The 24405-nt window shown below is 43.7% G+C and overlaps 1 protein-coding gene across 2 annotated transcripts; it reads left to right on the top strand.

Moving 5' to 3' along the window:
• The first annotated feature begins 721 nt into the window (after positions 1-721).
• On the top strand, positions 722-4579 carry LOC311104700 (regulator of cell cycle RGCC-like). Of its 2 annotated transcripts, none has more exons than XM_084146582.1 (5): positions 722-868; positions 1156-1341; positions 2334-2414; positions 3130-3195; positions 3875-4579. In XM_084146582.1, the coding sequence occupies exons 1-5, from the start codon at positions 826-828 to the stop codon at positions 3880-3882; spliced, it is 384 nt and encodes a 127-aa protein (XP_084002708.1). In that variant the 5' UTR covers positions 722-825; the 3' UTR covers positions 3883-4579. The 2 variants fall into 2 exon arrangements, with proteins under 2 accessions (XP_084002708.1, XP_084002707.1); XM_084146581.1 differs by having other exon boundaries at positions 745-868; positions 3133-3195.
• The last annotated feature ends 19826 nt before the right edge of the window (positions 4580-24405 follow it).

Here is a 24405-nt window from a genome sequence, read left to right as displayed (position 1 = left end):
ATCGCTGTGGTCTCAGAGTGCTTCCCCAATTCTAATATTGCCTAACTAAATATAGAAATATGACTGTAAACCGTCTTTAATCTCCCCAGAGGTGTAGGCATACCACCAGTAAGTCAGTCAGTAGGACAGCGGTCTACTTTGTTAGCGACATTAATTGTAATGTTTCATTCTCACTTCTTGAGTGACCCCTGTTGGTTGGTTGGAGTAGTTTCAGGTGACTTTACAATAACGGGCCTTCTACAGTGAATATACTTCCGGGTTAATTTCCAAAAAGCATAATAAGAAGTAACTTTATGATTAGGCCTTTAAGGTGGGCTAATGTTAGTAAAGACGCTTTTCCTGGGAAAACAGTAATATGATAGACAGATTGGCTGTTTATAATAGATAATAGACAACCATAGGCCTACAATGTATTACATAAAGGTTGAAATCATAAAATATTTTAGCAAAATCTCATCGTTCTGTTCTTCAATTTCCTTTAGAGAGGATTTCTGTGACCTATTGAAAACCCCTCAGAAAAATATGGCCCAGAGTTGCATAAGCCTCTATCTTTGGGTTTCTGAGACTCTTCCGTTCATTCGTTTACCTATAGGGGAAAAGGTTTTTCCTCGCCCTTTACTGTTACTTTCGAGACTCCCACGCACTACGGTAACCACAGAAGCCGCAGTGACCTGATTGGATGCTGCAGAGCGCGTCTTTTCCGGTTGTGAGTAAAGTCTAAGGAGGCTTTATAAACAGAAGACCCCAACTGTCAACTTGAAACTTCACTTCTTGCACAGTTGCTATATTATATTAGTAATCGACGCACTATTCCCGCTTTTCAGAATGTCTACAGAAAACTTCAGAATGCCCACAGATAACTTTTCAGGTGAGTCTTGAGCATTGGCTTGATATTTACATTTTTATCATTAGACTATTGATTATTGCAGCGTTTGTTCTTGTATTTTATTCCTGCTGTTGTAGATTTTTAATGTGGATTGATTTCAAATAGCCTGATTTTGTTTGGTATAAATTATTTAGTTTTTAATGGCACATGAATCACTTTAGGCCTATTATTAATCGGCTAATTAAAATACATTTGTAAAGTAATTATATTCCATCATGAATTGAATGATTCCCACTCTAACTAAAATAATTTTCGAAATCCCCGATCAGACTTGGAGCTGGAGCTAACTGGTCTGCTCCAGGAGTTCGCTGACGTGGTTGAGGAGTTGAGAGAGCCTTCCCAAAGCGTCCCGTCCGCATACGAGCGGCTCTTGTCTGATGCCAAACGGCGCACCCGGCTAGGGGATGACGGCTCAGTGGTCAGCGACAGCGGCGTGGAGGACAATAGTGACTGCAGTGAGTAGCCTTTAGGTCTAAACCTTTATGGTCGTTGTTGTGTGTTCCATACATACGTGGAGGAGGGCGCGTGGGGTTTGTGCGTAAACGGTGAGTCAGATGGAGAATAGGGGAAAATACGCTTGTGGGTAGCTGCCGTTTGAGCCCCTTTCATCAACCAACACTTGACATTTTTTACTGGCGACAACATCGGCTCATGAACATGCATCAACTTTTTTTTAAATAGAGAGTAACACAAAATAACACTGTTTCAAGTAATGCACGTTTGCTCCATTACATCGAATGGATGTGCATGACTGTCTGTGGATGAAGGATTGCATTATTTTATTTTGCACATCATTCAATCTGAAAGTAAAATTCAACTTTAGCTGTCAGAATGGTCCACTGTAGCTCAGTTGGTAGAGCATGGACTTTGCAATTCCAGGGTTGTGGGTTTGATCCCATATGTAAAATGTATGCAGTATGACTATATAAATTGCTTTGGATTAAGTGTCTACTAAATGGCATATATTTAAGCAATAAAGCCTGAGGTGGTGTGGTATATGGCCAATATACCACAGCTAAGGGCTGTTCTTATGCATGACGCAACGCGGAGTGCCTGGACACAGCCCTTAGCCGTGGTATATTGGCCATATACCACAAACCCTCGAGGTGCCTTATTGTTATTATAAACTGGTCACCAACGTAATTAGAGCAGTAAAAATAAGACAGTATACCCGTGGTATACGGTCTGATATACCACAGCTTTCAGCCAATCAGCATTCAGGGCTCGAACCACCCAGTTTATAATATATATTAGTTGTGCCACGTGTGGATGTGTTCTTGTGGTCTAACCTTCTCTCTCTCTCAATTCAATTCAATATGTTAACATTGCCAAAGCAAGTGAAGTAGATAATAAACAAAAGTGAAATAAACAATAAAAATTAACAGTAAACATTTCTCTCTCCTTCTCTCTCACCCTCACCCTCACCCTCATCTCTCCCTCCCGCCAGGCAGTGAGGCGTCTCTGGGTAACAGTTTGAACACCAGTGAAGAAGAGCTCCACACTGCAGGCATAACAGTTACGCCCAAAGGTAAGGAGACCTATACCACTACATCAGTTGACCATCTAAACTAGCCCTGAGCTATCTGACCAGCTAGAGTTGTAGTAGGAGATCACTATCAGTCCATACACAGATCACTATCACTTTTACACAGATAATTAGAGCATTACAATAGATCACTATTGAGTTGAGTTTACACAACAAAGCTTGGCTGTTGTGCTTCTACAGCCTTCTACAGCTATCTGGCCTCATCTGGGCAGGGTGGCCTAGGGTTGGTATAATGGCTAAATAAGGTACCCCTGGAGAGAGGGGGTCGGGGGAGGTAGACATACATAAGCTAAACGTAACACTAGAAGATCCATGTCGTTCAGTCTGAGGTGTGCTGCAGGCGCCTCACTGGCTCAGTGGAGTTTTATATTATGGGCTGTTTAAGTCTGTGAATCTTATTTTCCATCTTGGTTAAACCAGGGGTTGTGTCCTGACTCCTTCAGTGTGCTCCAAATGGTACCCTATTTCCTATATAGTCCACTACATTTAACCAGGGCCCTTAGGGCTCTAGGGAATAGGGTGCCATTTGGGATGCAGGTTCTTCTTATATAATTCTGGGAGTTGGATCACATTTCCTGCTCTGGTCCAAAGGAGGAAATGCCAGTGAACTTAGAGCAGCAACTGCTGCATCTCCACAGAAATGTTCCATTCCACCACTCTCTATTTCTCCTTTCTCACATGCTCTCCTTTTACTCAGCAGCCAGGATGGGAGACACAGGAGACCTACAGAGATTCATCGACAGTTTGGACCGGGAACTTGCTGGTATGCATCTCAGAACAAAACCAAAATTCCCCACATCCTGACAATGTCATTATATCACTTTAGTCTGGTGTTTCAATCTCTTTATATCACTTTAGTCTCGTGTTTCAATCTCTTTATTTACATTTTAGTCATTTAGCAGACGCTCTTATCCAGAGCGACTTAGTTAGTGAGTGCATACATTTTTTTTTTTCATACTTAGTCTAGTGTTTCATTCTCTTTATCGCTTTAGTCTAGTGTTTCAATCTATCACTTTAGTGAATCCCAGAGCTCCTCTAGTGTCTGCAGGGTTGAGGTGGGCTATCTACATGCCCTCCAGTGATAATAGTCTATAGTACATGACTATCACTGTGACCACTACCAGTAGAGAGGCAGTGCTGTTTCAGAGAACACACAGAGATGTAGATACGCTGACACACACAACCACACACACACGGACATGCACACACATACACAAACACGCAAACACACACACACGGACATGCACACACAAACACGCAAACACACACACACACACACACACACACACAGACATGCATGCAGACTCACACACACACATACACACCGTGCTACCAGTGGGTCAGAGACAGAGAAGTGCTGTTCCTCATGAATCATAACTGCTCTCGGCATCAGTACCAGGCTGCTGCATGCTAATGACTGTGTGTGTGTGTCTGTCTGACAGAGATGTGAGTGGAGAGAGAGCGAGACGGAGAGCGATGGAGAGAGACCGGAGAGGGAGAGAGAGCTGCTGAGACCACGGGGAGAGAGAAGAGAGAACAGGCCAGAGGCTGCACGGCTGGCTACCTCTGAACACACAAACACACAGATCTAAAATTGCACAGTTCTGTTCTGTTCGGAGAAAGCCAGCTCACTCTGGGCCCCTCTGGGGGGGGGGGGAAAGGGTCAAACATGAGGAATTGAAAGGGCATCATGTTCCAATATCTAGAACACTACTGGACCTGAGGTGATAGACTCCATCCCTTCCCTCAGACTGGTGACGTATTCACAGCTAAATGAAGCTGTTTTATAGTCAACGTGTATCTCTTCAACAGGAGAACACGAACGTGTGTGAAATGGCATCCTATGTAGTGGACTACTTTTCCCACTATATATCTTGTGATTAGCAAGTGTTGTACATTTGGGTTTATGCCAACCTGCTGTTTCCTGATGGAAGGCCTTATAATAATGAAACCCACTGTCCTCATCACAACCCAATGTGTTGGACAGTAATTGTTAAAATGCTAAGTTTTATATTGTAAAGTTTAAAGTGATGTACAGTATTATATTGCCTATACTACAAACAGACCACTGCCTAACCTGATGATGATGATGATGATTTTTGTACAGAGGAATGCACAGATGAATAAAGATAGTTATTTGAAAGGTGGCTGTCTTTTTGAGTTATTTAAAAGCAAATGAATAGTCTAAAAGAGCAAGTGGGTGGAAAATGTACAGGGAAAAGTAAGTGAAAACATATAATTTCACATGATATCATTAATGACTCTATTAGATGTATATAGAACTTTTCCAACTTCTCAAAGCGCTTTAAATTGTTTGGTGGGGGGGGGGTCTTACTGCTAGGGTCACACCTACAACTGCTTGAACCCTCCCTTCACCGTACTCTGTCTGCCTGTGCTTGTCTCCACTTCCTGTATGACTCCTCCGATTGGTTGGCAGAAGTGAAACTCCAAACACAATCAGGAAACACACAAATCTATCCCTGGCACTGCTCAGACACCGTTAAAGGTGGGAAGTGCGTCAGTAGAGTTGATGGCATAACAATAGTGATTTAGTCTATGTTTGTCATTGTTGTCAGAGGGTCAGAGGGTCAGGGGGTCAGAGGGTCAGGGATGAGACTATAACGTATTGCTGCTCTCTCTAAGAGGTGACTGCTGAGAAGCTGAAGGAAAAAGATGTTGTTTTGCTTCTCCAGAGTTGGTCATTTGAAGTCTAGAATAATATTATATTTGTCTCTAACGACACCCTATTTCCCATGTAATGCACTACGTTTGGCCGGGTTATTATATGCATCTCAACTGACACCCTAATGACACCCAAATTGCTCAAATGGGTCTCAAATGAGTTTTTACCTTTTGTAGTGAGATTTGTACATATCCACAGACACTAACGAGATGTGCTTTAGTGCTTACATCGTTACTAACTGGTGGATCTTGTAGTTACAGACGTGATGTGTAGCATACCATGCCATCGTTAACATGTGACTGTCACTGAAGCTGTGGGCTGAATCAGTTATTTTTAACTATGTGACAAACAACAACAACAACAACAACAATTGTACATTCTGTGAAAATAATGGATGACTCGGTAGTAGGATACATTAGTTGTACGACTCGGTAGTAGGATACATTAGCTGTATGTCTCGGTAGTAGGATACATTAGCTGTATGACTCGGTAGTAGGATACATTAGCTGTATGTCTCGGTAGTAGGATACATTAGCTGTATGACTCGGTAGTAGGATACATTAGCTGTATGACTCGGTAGTAGGATACATTAGCTGTATGTCTCGGTAGTAGGATACATTAGCTGTATGTCTCGGTAGTAGGATACATTAGCTGTATGACTCGGTAGTAGGATACATTAGCTGTATGACTCGGTAGTAGGATACATTAGCTGTATGACTCAGTAGTAGGATACATTAGCTGTATGTCTCGGTAGTAGGATACATTAGCTGTATGTCTCGGTAGTAGGATACATTAGCTGTATGACTCGGTAGTAGGATACATTAGCTGTATGACTCGGTAGTAGGATACATTAGCTGTATGACTCGGTAGTAGGATACATTAGCTGTATGACTCGGTAGTAGGATACATTAGCTGTATGACTCGGTAGTAGGATACATTAGCTGTATGACTAGGTAGTAGGATACATTAGCTGTATGACTCGGTAGTAGGATACATTAGCTGTATGACTCGGTAGTAGGCTACATTAGCTGTATGACTCGGTAGTAGGATACATTAGCTGTATGACTAGGTAGTAGGCTACATTAGCTGTATGACTCGGTAGTAGGATACATTAGCTGTATGACTAGGTAGTAGGATACATTAGCTGTATGACTCGGTAGTAGGATACATTAGCTGATGACTGTAGTAGGCTACATTAGCTGTATGACTAGGTAGTAGGATACATTAGCTGTATGTCTCGGTAGTAGGCTACATTAGCTGTATGACTAGGTAGTAGGCTACATTAGCTGTATGACTCGGTAGTAGGATACATTAGCTGTATGACTAGGTAGTAGGCTACATTAGCTGTATGACTAGGTAGTAGGATACATTAGCTGTATGACTAGGTAGTAGGCTACATTAGCTGTATGACTCTGTAGTAGGCTACATTAGCTGTATGACTCTGTAGTAGGCTACATTAGCTGTAGACTCTGTAGTAGGCTACATTAGCTGTAGACTCTGTAGTAGGCTACATTAGCTGTAGAATGCTACATTAGCTGTAGACTCTGTAGTAGGCTACATTAGCTGTATGACTCTGTAGTAGGCTACATTAGCTGTATGACTAGGTAGTAGGATACATTAGCTGTATGACTAGGTAGTAGGCTACATTAGCTGTATGTCTCGGTAGTAGGATACATTAGCTGTATGACTAGGTAGTAGGCTACATTAGCTGTATGTCTCGGTAGTAGGCTACATTAGCTGTATGACTCTGTAGTAGGCTACATTAGCTGTATGACTCTGTAGTAGGCTACATTAGCTGTATGACTCGGTAGTAGGCTACATTAGCTGTAGACTCTGTAGTAGGCTACATTAGCTGTAGACTCTGTAGTAGGCTACATTACATTTACATTTACATTTGAGTCATTTAGCAGACGCTCTTATCCAGTGAGTGCATACATATTTTTATTTATTTTTCATACTGGCCCCCCGTGGGAATCGAACCCACAACCCTGGCGTTGCAAACGCCATGCTCTACCAACTGAGCTACATCCCTGCCGGCCATTCCCTCCCCTACCCTGGACGACGCTGGGCCAATTGTGCGCCACCCAATGGGTCTCCCGGTCGCGGCCGGCTACGACAGAGCCTGGATTCGAACCAGGATCTCTAGTGGCACATTAGCTGTATGACGTGGTAATAAGCTACATTAGCTGTATGTTAGAATAGATTAGATCCACCGAATGTACAGAGCGTGGAGGACTTGTCTATTGTGCTTACACCACGGTTGCCAAAGAAAACAATGTTAGCATGGAATTACATTTTATAAAACAACATTCACAATATATTTTCTTTGACACGACTGAGCCTACGGTACGGGTACATACTGAACTGTTTGATCACCTTCCTTTAGTTTTTCCATTGCATCATGGGTTATGTCCACAGTAAGAAGGTTCCCCCTAAAGGAAGGGACGGCAGGACATTCTAAACATTATGTTCTCTGTGTGTTTATGTTTCAATTAAGACACTTTGTCCTGGGAGGGACTTCTCTTCTGAACCCTTGCCAACACTACTCCACCTGACCACAACAAGTCTTGGCACTTGAGAGAGTAGTGTGTGTGTGTGTGTGGGGGGGGGGGGGGGGGGAGAATACAGAGAGAAACACCTAAACAATAGTCACCAACAGAGGAACGTGTCCCTGTCCCAGAGCTGCCTGTCTGCTCCAGCAAGATAAAGGAGATGTGCTGACTGATTGAGGCCACAGCTGTGCAGGGAGAACAATCCTGGGTTACGTCCAAAATGACTGGGGCACACAGGGCTCTGGTCAAAAGTAGTGCACTATGTAGGGAATAGGGTACCATTTTGGACATTGCCCAGGGAGAATAGAACACAAAATTTGGCCTGGCATCAACACTGTGGATTGTCTGGAACTTCCCCTTGAAGTTTGGGTTTTAGGACTGATGAGGCAGTTTCCTGTACAGGGAGGGGGTTGTGGGGGTTGTGGGGGTTGTGGGGGTTGTGGGGGTTGTGGGGGCGAGAGCCGTCTAAAAAGAAAGAGCCACAATGATGAGGGAAACAATACAGTAAGTGGTCAAGTTCAGATTGAAACTGAAAGCGCCGTGGCTTGGCACTTCTCACTTCACTATTCCAGAATTGTGTCAGGAATTACTTCAGCATTCTAAAAAAATGGTCACTAGTGATTCTCAATGGGGATTCCCCACTGAGTGACAATATATTTCTCAAAGAGCATATGAGGTCAAATGCACATCAACTTTTCATTAGTGAGCTGGGCTAGTAAAACAGGCTAATAAAAAGGGTCTGCACAATCAAATGCTCCAATACATACCTTTATTGGTTTTATGTATAAAGTAGCTATGTTTTGGGAGGATGTGAGAGTGCAGGCCCAGCATGACTTCATCCCAATCACATATCCACTCCCTACCACTATCTGTGTCAGAAACCATCAGTGCTCACCTGCTGTGATCTGAGTTATAATATCGTTGCATTAGCAACATCACTGAGATCTGATGGCAGTGTTATTATCATTATCAACTCCCAGCAAATTACCTTCAATATGATTTGAACGTAATGTATTACATTCATCAAGTAGGGCAGCCCCGTGTTGTCTCCATGCTAATTGGTCTCCTAGGACTGTTTGTGGGTGATAATTGGCTGTCTATGAAAGTCAAGGGTCGTATTAGCTGTGCTTCACATTGTTTATCTTAATGACAGAGAGGTAATGATGGAGAGAGTCAGTCTATTAGACAGTCAGTTGAACTGAACTGAATTGATGTTAGCGTCAAACCCAGTGTTGAGGTTTCTAACCTGAAAATATAGCGGCATCTAGTGGTCAAAACCTGGTACTTTCACACTACTTTATAGTGAATAATGCAAGCAACTTCAATTACTAATTTCTCTGAACAGGGGGAAATAAACATCACCAGATTCACAGGGAATACACTACATAGTATGGGGAAGCAATACTCCAAGTCGCAGCTCCATACTACTTGTCAAACATAGAGAACTGATATAGTATACTGGTTGTTGGGGTGTGATTGGCATGGGGTGTGGAAGGTCCGTGGAATGCTTTTGACCAAAAAAAGTTGATTCCTCATGTCTTACTCATTGGTAGGAAAACGTCTGGCTCAAATCAGATGTTAGTGACTATATTTATTGAATATTATATGAATCCTATAAATTAAAATGGTCAATTTGGGTGCAATCAATTAGCTTAATTTCTCTGAGATAAAATGTAATTTAAACAAACTAAGTTTCAGGAATATCAACCTTTTTCTAACTACAGAAACAATTTCAGAACAATCTGAGATGATGGGTGTCATGGCTTGCTGAAATGACATGGAACCACTCATCTGTTTAAAGGAGAGCTGAACAGTGGCGTTCTCTTGAGATCTGCCATTATGGTCTCAGCTAACAAAGCTCTCACAGGGGATCAGACTCTGGCTGAGTCCCAAATGGCACCCTATTGCCTATATAGTACATCACTTTTTCATAGGGCTCTGGTTAGAAATAGTGCACTACATAGGGAACAGGGTCCCCAGTTGGAATCACACGGCCTGCCTGGGAGAGAGTTACATAATTGAACTGACTGAGTGAGTTCCAGAGTTCCAGAACGCTCCGGAGTTCCAGGTTCCGCCTCAGTGATCTGTTGTTGCTGGAGAGCTGAGGGTTGAAGGGTCACATAGGGTTGATAGAGGGGAACTTGACCCCAGAAATATAATAATTGTGGGATGTCATAATATGAGATCAATTTTGTAGCTTCATATGATGAGGACCTCACATGTCCTTTCTGTTGTTTTAATTAGGTGACAAATTCAATGTCACATTCAAGGTTAAAACCATTCCTTTTGCACCATTGAAGTGAACCGTAAGATTCATTGTTTAGGGACACAACCCACTTTAGAAGAACTCGCAAATTCCCTTTTAAAATGTAAAAATATCTGTCCAAAGTGAGAAATGAATAGAATGCAGCCGTGAGAGAAAAACAGACACAGATTCCCTTTCAAATCCCCATGGTCAACACCACACCACACATCACCATAGAGCACTCAGGAAGTATTTGGGCCTTCTGTTTCTATGTTAAATGCAAAGCCACTGTAACTCTCTACAGGTAGCCCTACGTAGCCCTACTACTTAGTCCTGCTATTTCCTGCTGAGCTCTGTGTCTCATTCCACAACCTATTGTGTGTGACAGGAAACCATTGGAATTCTTCTCCCAGATAGTCATTTAAATGGAATGTGAATGGCTTGGCCGTCTACAAACGTGCAATTTGTTGACACCATACTCTACCTTTCCACAAAATGTACTCTGAAGTTCTCTGACATTACATTACTTTCCCTCTAAATTCTATAGGGATATTTCTAGGACATCATTATTCTAATAAAAAGGATTAGATTCAAGAAAGGACTTATGCCAGATTCAAAATGTGACAACTGACAAGGAGCCCCATGCACAGATTTGGTTGTTTAAATCATAGAGATCAACCACGGATGAAATAGGGGAAATGTCTTCATTCATCTATCTGTCTGGATGAGTAGGTTGACTAAAGTTCTGCTTGTTTAGCTCTGTCAGGAGCAGGACATGTCAGACATTGTTGACATGTCTGTGTCTGAGTACACACTGTTAAAGAGAATAAGTTTCAACTTAAAGGTCCACTGCAGCCGTTTTGATCTCAATATCATATAAGTTATGGGTAACAATTAAGTACCTTACTGTGATTGTTTTCAATTAAAATGGTGAAAAATAAAAAAAATAGCTTCTTAGCAAAGAGCAATTTCTCAAGCAAGAATTTTACTAAGACAGTCTGGGAGTGGTCTGAGTGGGGAGGGGAAAACTGAAACTAGCTGTTATTGGCATAGAGGTTTGGAACTCTCTTTCTTATTGGTCTATTAAATCATTTACCACCTGGTGATGTCATCAGGCAGGCCAAAACTCCATCCCACCAAAACAGGCTGACATTTCAGGTGGTCTTTTCAAACAGCTATTACACTAAAAGGGCCTTATAATCATTTCCACAATTGCACAGTATTATTCCAACCTCATAGTGTGGAAATGTATGTAAAACACAGGAAAATCATGTTTTGACTGCACTGGGCCTTTAACTGAAAAAACTGAAACCAGTCTACTATCACTCCTCCTTTCCTCCCATCGGTAGACTTGTCTATGAAAGCGCATGGTAGACTGCCATCTGATGGTCAAACACAGCCGATGCAGCCCTGAGATATTCAGATGGACATGCTTTAGTTTCTAACAGCTTTACACAACGCAATGTTTTAGAACACTAAACATAAAAAATCATAGAAGGGGAGTGAAATTGATTAGTTCTAGATCTAGAATTTAATTAATTAGCTCTAAAACGAAAAATTTGAGACCTAGAATGAAATGTTCTAAAAGTGGAATGATTAGTTCTAGAACTGGTTTGTCTTGATAGGGTACAGACATTCTACCACTAACCAGTGTTTTTTCCAGAACAAGGACCTCTTGACCTTTCCCCTCCACACCCACCAAGGACCAGAGAACATCAGACTGACTCTGTGTTGTGAAATAAATCACTTCCAAGCGGTCTGCTAGCTATTAAAACAAAAGTGCAGTTTTATAGTTAATCTCATGCTGTTCTACACATTTTGCCATGAGGCTGTGAGAAAATGTTGCTGTTTTAAAGCTAATTTCCTGCAATTATATACATTTTGCCATGGGGCAGTGAGGAAAATGTGCAGTTTTATAGCTCATCTCATGCTATTGTACACATTTGCCATGAGGTAGAGACAAAATGTAGCATCTTTATAGCTAATTAAAGCTAAAATATAGATATGTTGACTGTGAGCTGTCTTGTTTGCTAAATGAACAAATTAAATAGGCAGTGGCATGGTGCATATAGCCATAGAACCCCAGTGACATGCCTCAATGCGGTCACATTTGTGGTTTATTGGGGGTGTGGCTTTCAATTAGTTATATCTGGCAACCCATCCCATGAGAGTGAATGTCAATCCAGTTCATCTGTTCTGTTATATCAAATTTGACTATCCAAGTGCACTGTTTGCTATGAATTTTATCTGATGGTGTTTAGGTAAAAAGACAAATAATGTCCCGTTTGGAACACTGACAAGTAAAGAGCATAAAACAAATATATATAAAGTATTCAGACCTCTTCACTTTTTCCACATTTTGTTACGTTACAGCCTTATTCTAAAATTGAATAAATAAATAAATAAAAAATCCTCAGCAATCTACACACAATACCCCATAATGACAAAGCGAAAACTGTTTTTTTGCAAATGTATTCAAAACAAAAAACTGAAATACCTTATTTACATAAGTATTCAGACCCTTTGCTATGAGACACAAAATTGAGGTCAGGTGCATCCTGTTTCCATTGATCATCCTTGAGATGTTTCTACAACTTGATTGGAGTCCACCTGTGGTAAATTAAATTGATTGGACATGATTTGAAAAGGCACACACCTGTCTATATAAGGTCCCACAGTTGACAGTGCATGTCAGAGCAAAAACCAAGCCATAAGGTCGAAGGAATTGTCCGTAGAGCTCTGAGACAGGATTGTGTCGAGGCACAGATCTGGGGAAGGGCACCAAAAAATGTCTGCAGCATTGAAGGTCCCCAAGAACAAAGTGGCCTCCATCATTCTTAAATGGAAGAAGTTTGGAACCACCAAGACTCTTCCTAGAGCTGGCTGCCCGGCCAAACTGAGCAATCGGGAGAGAAGGGCCTTGGTCAGGGAGGTGACCAAGAACCCAATGGTCACTCTGACAGAGATTGGAGAACCTTCCAGACGGAAAACGATCTCTGCAGCACTCCACCAATCAGGCCTTTATGGTAGAGTGGCCAGACGGAAGCCACTCCTCAGTGAAAGGCACATGACAGCCCTCTTGGAGTTTGCCAAAAGGCACCTAAAGACTCTCAGAACATGAGAAACAAGATTCTCTGGTCCGATGAAACCAAGATTGAACTCTTTGGTCTGAATGCCAAGCGTCACGTCTGGAGGAAACCTGGCACCATCCCTACGGTGAAGCACGGTGGTGGCAGCATCATGCTGTGGGGATGTTTTTCAGCGGCAGGGACTGGGAGACTAGTCAGGATCCAGGCAAAGATGAACGGAGCAAAGTACAGAGAGATCCTTGATGAAAACCTGCTCCAGAGTGCTCAGGATCTCAGGATCTCAGACTGGGGCGAAGGTTCACCTTCCAACAGGACAACAACCCTAAGCACACGACCCAAGACAACGCAGGAGTGGCTTCGGGACAGGTCTCTGAATGTCTTTGAGTTGCCCAGGCAGAGCCCGGACCCGATCGAACATCTCTGGAGAGACCTGAAAATAGCTGTGCAGCTACGCTCCCCATCGAACCTGACAGAGCTTGAGAGGATCTGCAGAGAAGAATGGGAGAAACTCCCCAAATACAGGTGTGCCAAGCTTGTAGTGTCATACCCAAGAAGACTCAACGCTGTAATCGCTGTCAAAGGTGCTTCAACAAAGTTGTCACGGTTTCGGCCGAGACTGCTCCTCCTCCTGGTTCGGGCAGGCAAAGGCGTTCGCCGTCCCCGGAGTACTAGCTGCCATCGTTGGACCATTTCCATGTGCGATTGCTTTTGTCTGTCCTTAGCACCTGTGTCTGATTTGTGATTATTACGTGTCCTATAAGTTCCCTGTGTTTGTTTGGATTAGTTGTGTGTTGTTGCTTCCTGCCATTGTGTCGGAGCTTTGTGGTTGCTCCCGTGTTGTTTCATGTATTAGTGTTTACGCGTGTGCGTATTTTTTCCCTCGCCTCGTTGTCTGTTTTGAGGTCGGAGGTTTTCACTTGCATTTTGGTGACTATTAAAGTCTGTTGGACTTTACCTCTGTGTCCTGCGCCTGACTCCTCCACCACATCCACATCGGTACCATTGACAGAACAACACACCAATTATGGAGTCAGCAGGAACAGCGGCGGCACCCGAATCCCTGGAGGACCGGATCAATTACCAGGACACCATGATCCGGCAACTCGGGGCCGCCATGGACGAGGTGTCCAACACACTGCGCCGCTTGGTGTATCGGGAGGTGCCCACGCCTTCTCACACCATCCCAGCACCAACGGCCAGTCCTCCTCTCTCAGCACCGGAACCCAGTGGCATTCGGCTCTCGCTCCCGAGGGCATATGACGGTTCTGCAGCCGGGTGTCAGGGCTTTCTCCTACAGGTAGAACTTTACCTTGCCACCATACACCCGGCGCCCTCGGGATACGAGAGCGTCTCCGCCCTCATCTCCTGTCTCTCCGGGAAGGCGTTGGAGTGGGCCAACGCCGAATGGAGGGGAATAGACGCCGCCACCATCACCTACGCGGAGTTTTCCCGCCGCTTCAGGACTGTCTTCGACCATCCACCTGAGGGGAAAGCGGCGGGAGAGCGTCTATTCCACCTCCGACAGGGGAAGAGGAGCGCACAGGAGTTCGCACTGGAGTTCCGGACACTAGCAGCGGATGCGGGATGGAGTGAGAGGGCCCTCATTGACCACTATCGGTGTAGCCTACGAGAGGACGTTCGTTGTGAGATGGCCTGCAGGGACACCAACCTGTCGTTCGACCAGCTGGTGGACATCTCCATCAGTCTCGACACCCTGCTGGCTACCCGCGGACGTCCCGAGTGGGGGTCGTCCATTCCATCCTCCAGCACCTCCGAGCCTACTCCTATGGAGCTCGGGGGTGCTGGCGCTAGAGAGAGGAGGAGGAGGGAGAACCCGAGGATAGCCAACTCCTGCACCAACTGTGGCCGTGGAGGACACACCGCGGCCAGGTGCTGGGGAAGGTTTTCTGAGAGAGGGGACAACAGGTCACGCACTGGGGAGTCATTTCAGGTGAGAAGGCGCCCCACTTACCCAGAGCTCTCTGTTGGTCACATGAGTATTCCTGTGCGTTTTCCACAGGTGGCACCTCATTCCCAGCATAAGGCGCTAGTAGATTCAGGCGCAGCTGGGAACTTTATTGATCGGGCATTTTGTGCTAGGTTAGGAATTCCCCTTCGGCCGGTAGAAGTTCCATTCCCTGTCCATGCATTAGACAGCCGGCCGTTGGGGTCGGGTCTGATCAGGGATGTCACAGCACCGCTGACGATGACGACGCAGGGGGGTCATGAGGAAATCATTCAGTTCTATCTGATTGACTCTCCTGCGTACCCAGTGGTGTTGGGGCTTCCCTGGTTAAGTACCCACGATCCTACCATAGCGTGGCAACAGAGGGCTCTTATGGAGTGGTCTGCCCAGTGTGTAGGGAGATGTCTAGGTGTTTCCTTAGGGGCGACCTCGGTAGAGAGTCCGAACCAAGTGCCCGCACTGCGCATTCCCCCCGAGTATGAGGATTTAGCACTAGTATTTAGTAAATCGAGGGCAGCTAGGCTACCTCCTCATAGACAGGGGGACTGTGCGATAAATATCCAGAATGGAGCAGCTCTTCCCAGGAGTCATGTGTATCCCCTGTCTCAAGAGGAGACTGCGGCTATGGAGACTTACATAGCCGAGTCCTTGGCACAGGGATACATACGGCCCTCTACTTCTCCGGTCTCCTCGAGTTTCTTCTTTGTGAAGAAGAAGGACGGGGGATTGCGCCCGTGTATTGATTACCGTAGTCTCAAGCAGATCACCGTAAAATACAGCTACCCACTTCCACTGATTGCGACGATGACGGAGTCATTACGCGGAGCGTGATTCTTCACAAAGTTAGATCTCAGGAGCGCGTACAATTTGGTGCGCATTAAGGGGGGGGATGAATGGAAAACAGCATTTAGCACCACCTCGGGTCATTACGAGTATCTCGTCATGCCGTACGGGTTAATGAATGCTCCTTCAGTCTTCCAATCCTTTGTTGATGAGATTTTCCGGGACATGCATGGGCAGGGTGTAGTGGTGTACATTGACGACATTCTAGTGTACTCTTCTACACGAGCCGAGCATGTAGCCCAGGTGCGCCGAGTATTGAGACGACTGTTGGAGCATGACTTGTATGTCAAGGCAGAGAAATGCCTGTTCTTCCAGGAGTCCGTCTCCTTTTTGGGTTATCGGTTGTCCGCGTCTGGCGTGGAGATAGAGGTAGATCGGGTATCGGCTGTGCGTAATTGGCAAACTCCAACCACCGTAAAAGAGGTGCAGCGGTTCTTGGGTTTTGCTAATTACTACCGGAGGTTTATCCGGGGCTTTGGACAGGTTGCAGTTCCCATTACGTCCCTGCTAAAGGGGGGTCCGGTGCGCTTGCAGTGGTCAGCTGAGGCGGACAGGGCATTTGTCAAGCTGAAGAACCTGTTCGCCTCGGCCCCGGTGCTGGCGCATCCGGATCCCTCTTTGCCTTTCCAAGTAGAGGTGGACGCGTCCGAGACCGGTATTGGGGCAGTCCTGTCACAACGGTCCGGCACGCCACCTAAGCTCCGCCCCTGTGCGTTCTACTCTAAGAAGCTCAGCCCGGCGGAGCGCAATTATGACGTTGGGGACAGGGAACTGTTAGCCGTAGTCCAGGCCCTAAAGGTGTGGAGGCATTGGCTAGAGGGGGCTCAACACCCTTTCCTCATTCTGACTGATCACCGTAACCTGGAGTACATCCGGGCAGCTAGGAGATTGAACCCTCGTCAGGCCAGGTGGAACATGTTCCTGACCCGGTTTGTTTTTAAAATCACATACATCCCTGGGTCCCAGAACGGTAAGGCAGACGCCCTGTCCCGGCAGTATGACACGGAGGAGAGGTCCATTGAGCCTACTTCCATACTGCCGGAGTCTTGTCTGGTGGCTCCGGTAGTATGGGAGGTCGATGCGGAAATCGAGCGGGCGCTGCGTACCGACCCTACTCCCCCCGAGTGTCCTGTGGGGCGGACGTACGTTCCGCTCGAGGTTCGTGATCGGCTTATTTCTTGGGCTCATACATCACCCTCCTCTGGACATCCTGGTATTGGTCGGACGGTGCACTGCCTTAGCGTAAAATACTGGTGGCCAACGTTAGCCAGGGATGTGAGGGTTTATGTCTCCTCCTGCTCGGTATGTGCCCAGTGTAAGGCACCTAGACATTTGCCCAGAGGTAAGTTACATCCTCTGCCCGTTCCACAACGACCATGGTCCCACCTCTCGGTAGATTTTGTGACCGATCTACCCCCTTCCCAGGGTAATACCACCATTTTGGTCGTTGTGGATCGGTTTTCTAAGGCCTGTCGTCTCCTCCCACTGCCGGGTCTCCCTACTGCCCTACAGACCGCCGAGGCCATCTTTACCCACGTGTTCCGGCACTATGGGGTCCCCGAGGATATTGTGTCCGACCGAGGTCCCCAGTTCACCTCCAGAGTCTGGGGGGCTTTCATGGAACGCCTGGGGGTCTCGGTTAGCCTTACCTCGGGGTACCACCCAGAGAGCAATGGGCAGGTTGAACGTGTGAACCAGGATGTGGGTAGGTTTTTGAGGTCCTATTGCCGGGACCGGCCGGAGGAGTGGTCGAGGTATATCCCCTGGGCAGAGATGGCCCAGAACTCTCTCCGCCACTCCTCCACCGGATTAACACCTTTCCAGTGTATTTTAGGGTATCAGCCGGTCCTGGCACCGTGGCACGAGAGCCAGACCGAGGCCCCTGCGGTGGACGAGTGGATTCGGCGCTCGGAGGAGACGTGGGACGCTGCCCATGTCCATCTGCAGCGTGCCATCCGTCAACACAAGGCGAGCGCCGATCGCCACCGCAGTGAGGGGCCGGTGTACGCACCGGGAGATCGAGTCTGGCTCTCGACTCGAAACCTGCCCCTCCGCCTGCCCTGCCGGAAGCTGGGTCGGCGGTTTGTGGGGCCCTTCAAAGTCCTGAGAAGATTGAACGAGGTGTGTTACAGGTTACAACTACCTATAGAGTATAAAAATATTAACCCCTCGTTCCATGTGTCTCTTCTCAGGCCGGTGGTAGCTGGCCCACTCCAAGAGGAGGAGATAGGAGAGACCCCTCCGCCCCCTTTGGACATTGAGGGGGCTCCGGCGTACAGGGTCCGGACCATCTTGGACTCCAGGCGCCGGAGGAGTGGTCTCCAATATCTCGTGGAGTGGGAGGGGTACGGTCCGGAGGAACGGTGCTGGGTGCCCAGGAGGGACATCATCGATCCATCCCTCCTGACAGAATTCCATCATGGGAATCCCACGCGCCCGGGTCCGCGTCCTCCTGGCCGTCCCCAAGGCCGGGGTCGGCGCACGGCTGGAGCCGCGCGTCAAGGGGGGGGTACTGTCACGGTTTCGGCCGAGACTGCTCCTCCTCCTGGTTCGGGCAGGCAAAGGCGTTCGCCGTCCCCGGAGTACTAGCTGCCATCGTTGGACCATTTCCATGTGCGATTGCTTTTGTCTGTCCTTAGCACCTGTGTCTGATTTGTGATTATTACGTGTCCTATAAGTTCCCTGTGTTTGTTTGGATTAGTTGTGTGTTGTTGCTTCCTGCCATTGTGTCGGAGCTTTGTGGTTGCTCCCGTGTTGTTTCATGTATTAGTGTTTACGCGTGTGCGTATTTTTTCCCTCGCCTCGTTGTCTGTTTTGAGGTCGGAGGTTTTCACTTGCATTTTGGTGACTATTAAAGTCTGTTGGACTTTACCTCTGTGTCCTGCGCCTGACTCCTCCACCACATCCACATCGGTACCATTGACAAAAGTACTCAGTAAAGGGTCTGAATACTTCTGTAAATGTAATATTTCCGTTTTTTTAATTGTTTTTTTATACATTTGCTAAAATTTCAAAAAACCTGTATTTGCTTTGTCATTATCAGGTATTGTGTGTAGATTGTTGAGGGAAAAAAACAATGTAATCAATTTTTGAATAAGGCTGTAACCTAACAAAATGTGGAAAAAGTCAAGGGGTCTGAATACTTTTCCAAATGCACTGTATATATTTTTTTGCTTAATCTGATTGGGTGGGCCTGGCTCCCCAGTGGGTGGGCCTGGCTTCCCGTGCCTACGCCCTGTATTGTACTGAGCTGGTTCAGTTGCCAGCTGTAGTTGTGGCTACATGACTGAGTGATACTCCAAAGAGATTCACACTACAGCTAGTGTGTGGTGTTACCCCTGTATCAGGCAGACTGGTGCGCGTCCCAAATGGCACCCTATTCCCTATATAGTGCACTACTTTTGACCAGAGCTCTATGGGCCCTGTTCAAAAGTTATGCACTACATAGCGAATAGGGTGCCATTTGGGACGAAGGTTGGGAGTGTGTCTCCGTGGCCCCAGTGATTTCTCCAGGCCATCCATCTCACAGAGGCCACATCATTACTGAGAAGACAGCTAGGCTGCTACAGTCTGAGGTGTACTGTAGCTGGGAGTATAGAGCTACTGCCACTACTGGAATATAATATACTGGACTGCAATATAATATACTGTACTGGACTGGAATATAATAACACACTGTACTGGACTGGACTGGACTGCAATATAATATATTGTACTGGACTGGACTGCAATATAATATATTGTACTGGACTGGACTGCAATATAATATATTGTACTGGACTGGACTGCAATATAATATATTGTACTGGACTGGACTGCAATATAATATATTGTCTGGACTGGACTGCAATATAATATAATATATTGTACTGGACTGGACTGCAATATAATATATTGTACTGGACTGGACTGCAATTTAATATATTGTACTGGACTGGACTGCAATATAATATATTGTACTGGACTGGACTGCAATATAATATATTGTACTGTGCTGGAATATATTAACACACTGTACTGGACTGGACTGCAATATAATATATTGTACTGGACTGGACTGCAATATAATATATTGTACTGGACTGGACTGCAATATAATATATTGTCTGGACTGGACTGCAATATAATATACTGGACTGGACTGCAATATAATATATTGTCTGGACTGGACTGCAATATAATATATTGTACTGGACTGGACTGCAATATAATATACTGGACTGGACTGCAATATAATATATTGGACTGGACTGGACTGCAATATAATATACTGGACTGGACTGCAATATAATATATTGTCTGGACTGGACTGCAATATAATATATTGTACTGGACTGGACTGCAATATAATATATTGGACTGGACTGGACTGCAATATAATATATTGTACTGGACTGGACTGCAATATAATATATTGTACTGGACTGGACTGCAATATAATATATTGTACTGGACTGGACTGCAATATAATATATTGTCTGGACTGGACTGCAATATAATATATTGTCTGGACTGGACTGCAATATAATATATTGTACTGGACTGGACTGCAATATAATATATTGTACTGGACTGGACTGCAATATAATATATTGTACTGGACTGGACTGCAATATAATATATTGTCTGGACTGGACTGCAATATAATATATTGTACTGGACTGGACTGCAATATAATATATTGTACTGGACTGGAATATAATAACACACTGTACTGGACTGGACTGCAATATAATATATTGTCTGGACTGGACTGCAATGTAATATATTGTCTGGACTGGACTGCAATATAATATATTGTCTGGACTGGACTGCAATATAATATATTGGACTGGACTGGACTGCAATATAATATATTGTCTGGACTGGACTGCAATATAATATATTGTCTGGACTGGACTGCAATATAATATATTGTACTGGACTGGACTGCAATATAATATATTGTACTGGACTGGACTGCAATATAATATATTGTCTGGACTGGACTGCAATATAATATATTGTACTGGACTGGACTGCAATATAATATATTGTACTGGACTGGACTGCAATATAATATATTGTACTGGACTGGACTGCAATATAATATATTGTCTGGACTGGACTGCAATATAATATATTGTACTGGACTGCAATATAATATATTGTACTGGACTGCAATATAATATATTGTACTGGACTGGACTGCAATATAATATATTGTACTGGACTGGACTGCAATATAATATATTGTCTGGACTGGACTGCAATATAATATATTGTACTGGACTGGACTGCAATATAATATATTGTACTGGACTGGAATATAATAACACACTGTACTGGACTGGACTGCAATATAATATATTGTCTGGACTGGACTGCAATATAATATATTGTCTGGACTGGACTGCAATATAATATATTGTACTGGACTGGACTGCAATATAATATATTGTACTGGACTGGACTGCAATATAATATATTGTCTGGACTGGACTGCAATATAATATATTGTACTGGACTGGACTGCAATATAATATATTGTACTGGACTGGACTGCAATATAATATATTGTCTGAACTGGACTGCAATATAATATATTGTACTGGACTGGACTGCAATATAATATATTGTACTGTGCTGGAATATATTAACACACTGTACTGGACTGGACTGCAATATAATATATTGTACTGGACTGGACTGCAATATAATATATTGTACTGGACTGGACTGCAATATAATATATTGTCTGGACCTGGACTGCAATATAATATACTGGACTGGACTGCAATATAATATATTGTCTGGACTGGACTGCAATATAATATATTGTACTGGACTGGACTGCAATATAATATACTGGACTGGACTGCAATATAATATATTGGACTGGACTGGACTGCAATATAATATACTGGACTGGACTGCAATATAATATATTGTCTGGACTGGACTGCAATATAATATATTGTACTGGACTGGACTGCAATATAATATATTGGACTGGACTGGACTGCAATATAATATATTGTACTGGACTGGACTGCAATATAATATATTGTACTGGACTGGACTGCAATATAATATATTGTACTGGACTGGACTGCAATATAATATATTGTCTGGACTGGACTGCAATATAATATATTGTCTGGACTGGACTGCAATATAATATATTGTACTGGACTGGACTGCAATATAATATATTGTACTGGACTGGACTGCAATATAATATATTGTACTGGACTGGACTGCAATATAATATATTGTCTGGACTGGACTGCAATATAATATATTGTACTGGACTGGACTGCAATATAATATATTGTACTGGACTGGAATATAATAACACACTGTACTGGACTGGACTGCAATATAATATATTGTCTGGACTGGACTGCAATGTAATATATTGTACTGGACTGGACTGCAATATAATATATTGTACTGGACTGGACTGCAATATAATATATTGTCTGGACTGGACTGCAATATAATATATTGTACTGGACTGGACTGCAATATAATATATTGTACTGGACTGGAATATAATAACACACTGTACTGGACTGGACTGCAATATAATATATTGTCTGGACTGGACTGCAATGTAATATATTGTCTGGACTGGACTGCAATATAATATATTGTCTGGACTGGACTGCAATATAATATATTGGACTGGACTGGACTGCAATATAATATATTGTCTGGACTGGACTGCAATATAATATATTGTACTGGACTGGACTGCAATATAATATATTGTACTGGACTGGAATATAATAACACACTGTACTGGACTGGACTGCAATATAATATATTGTCTGGACTGGACTGCAATGTAATATATTGTCTGGACTGGACTGCAATATAATATATTGTCTGGACTGGACTGCAATATAATATATTGGACTGGACTGGACTGCAATATAATATATTGTCTGGACTGGACTGCAATATAATATATTGTCTGGACTGGACTGCAATATAATATATTGTACTGGACTGGACTGCAAAATAATATATTGTACTGGACTGGACTGCAATATAATATATTGTCTGGACTGGACTGCAATATAATATATTGTACTGGACTGGACTGCAATATAATATATTGTACTGGACTGGACTGCAATATAATATATTGTACTGGACTGGACTGCAATATAATATATTGTCTGGACTGGACTGCAATATAATATATTGTACTGGACTGCAATATAATATATTGTACTGGACTGCAATATAATATATTGTACTGGACTGGACTGCAATATAATATATTGTACTGGACTGGACTGCAATATAATATATTGTCTGGACTGGACTGCAATATAATATATTGTACTGGACTGGACTGCAATATAATATATTGTACTGGACTGGAATATAATAACACACTGTACTGGACTGGACTGCAATATAATATATTGTCTGGACTGGACTGCAATATAATATATTGTCTGGACTGGACTGCAATATAATATATTGTACTGGACTGGACTGCAATATAATATATTGTACTGGACTGGACTGCAATATAATATATTGTCTGGACTGGACTGCAATATAATATATTGTACTGGACTGGACTGCAATATAATATATTGTACTGGACTGGACTGCAATATAATATATTGTCTGAACTGGACTGCAATATAATATATTGTACTGGACTGGAATATAATAACACACTGTACTGGATTGGACTGCAATATAATATATTGTACTGTGCTAGAATATAATATTCTCAAGTGAACTGGACTGGTATATAATACACCGTATTGTACTTTAATGTAATATAACTGTACTGGACTGCTCCGGACCAGACTGTACTGGAACAATACACTGAACTGCAATATAATACATAGATATTTACTGGAATAAGATAACACACTGAATTGTACTGTGATCTACTATACTGTATAGCTTCCTGCTCAGAGCCAGCCTGTTGTGGTTAGCTCACAGGAGTAGCTATATTGATGAGATGAATGCAACCTCACTTTGAATGCAAATGTACAGTGTCTCATTCTCATTCGGTATCTCAATGGTCAGGTTCACATTCAAGGTTGTCCATCCAGACAAGACGTTATGATGTGGAACTGTACAGTGAGTTTGAGATAGGGAGAAATATGTATTGTCATGCAACCAAGTAATTTATATGGAACCAAAAAATGTTCTTCTTTTTGATGTTCATTTAATCTTCTTCTATAAAAAATGATTTAAAACATCTTGGTTGTTGGTGACTCACTGATAAATGGCAATGCTGTTTTGTTGTGACTCATGAGAAAACCTGAAAAATATTCAACCAAACCTTCGCTGTTGTTGTGATGAAAACCTGTCTGTTTTGAAAATGATAACTATTAATATTGTTGGAAAAGTGCATTGTACATTATTTCCCGGTGAGAAAAATAAATGGAGTACCCATACTGTATAGAGAGTGCAGACATATTTTCCTCTGCTGGTTTCTCAAAAGGAAGTGATCGTTATCTTTTTTTCTTCAGTAGAACATCACAACAATCCAAGCAAGAACTAAAATGACTGAACATTAACCACTATAATTCTGATTATGGCACTTCATTGGAAGATGGAAAGGAACGTGTG

Source organism: Coregonus lavaretus, assembly GCF_964263955.1.
Source record: "Coregonus lavaretus genome assembly, chromosome: 29".
Lineage (NCBI taxonomy): Eukaryota > Metazoa > Chordata > Actinopteri > Salmoniformes > Salmonidae > Coregonus > Coregonus lavaretus.
Note: the sequence above shows the minus strand (reverse complement) of the source record. Positions and strands in the feature narration are given on the sequence as shown.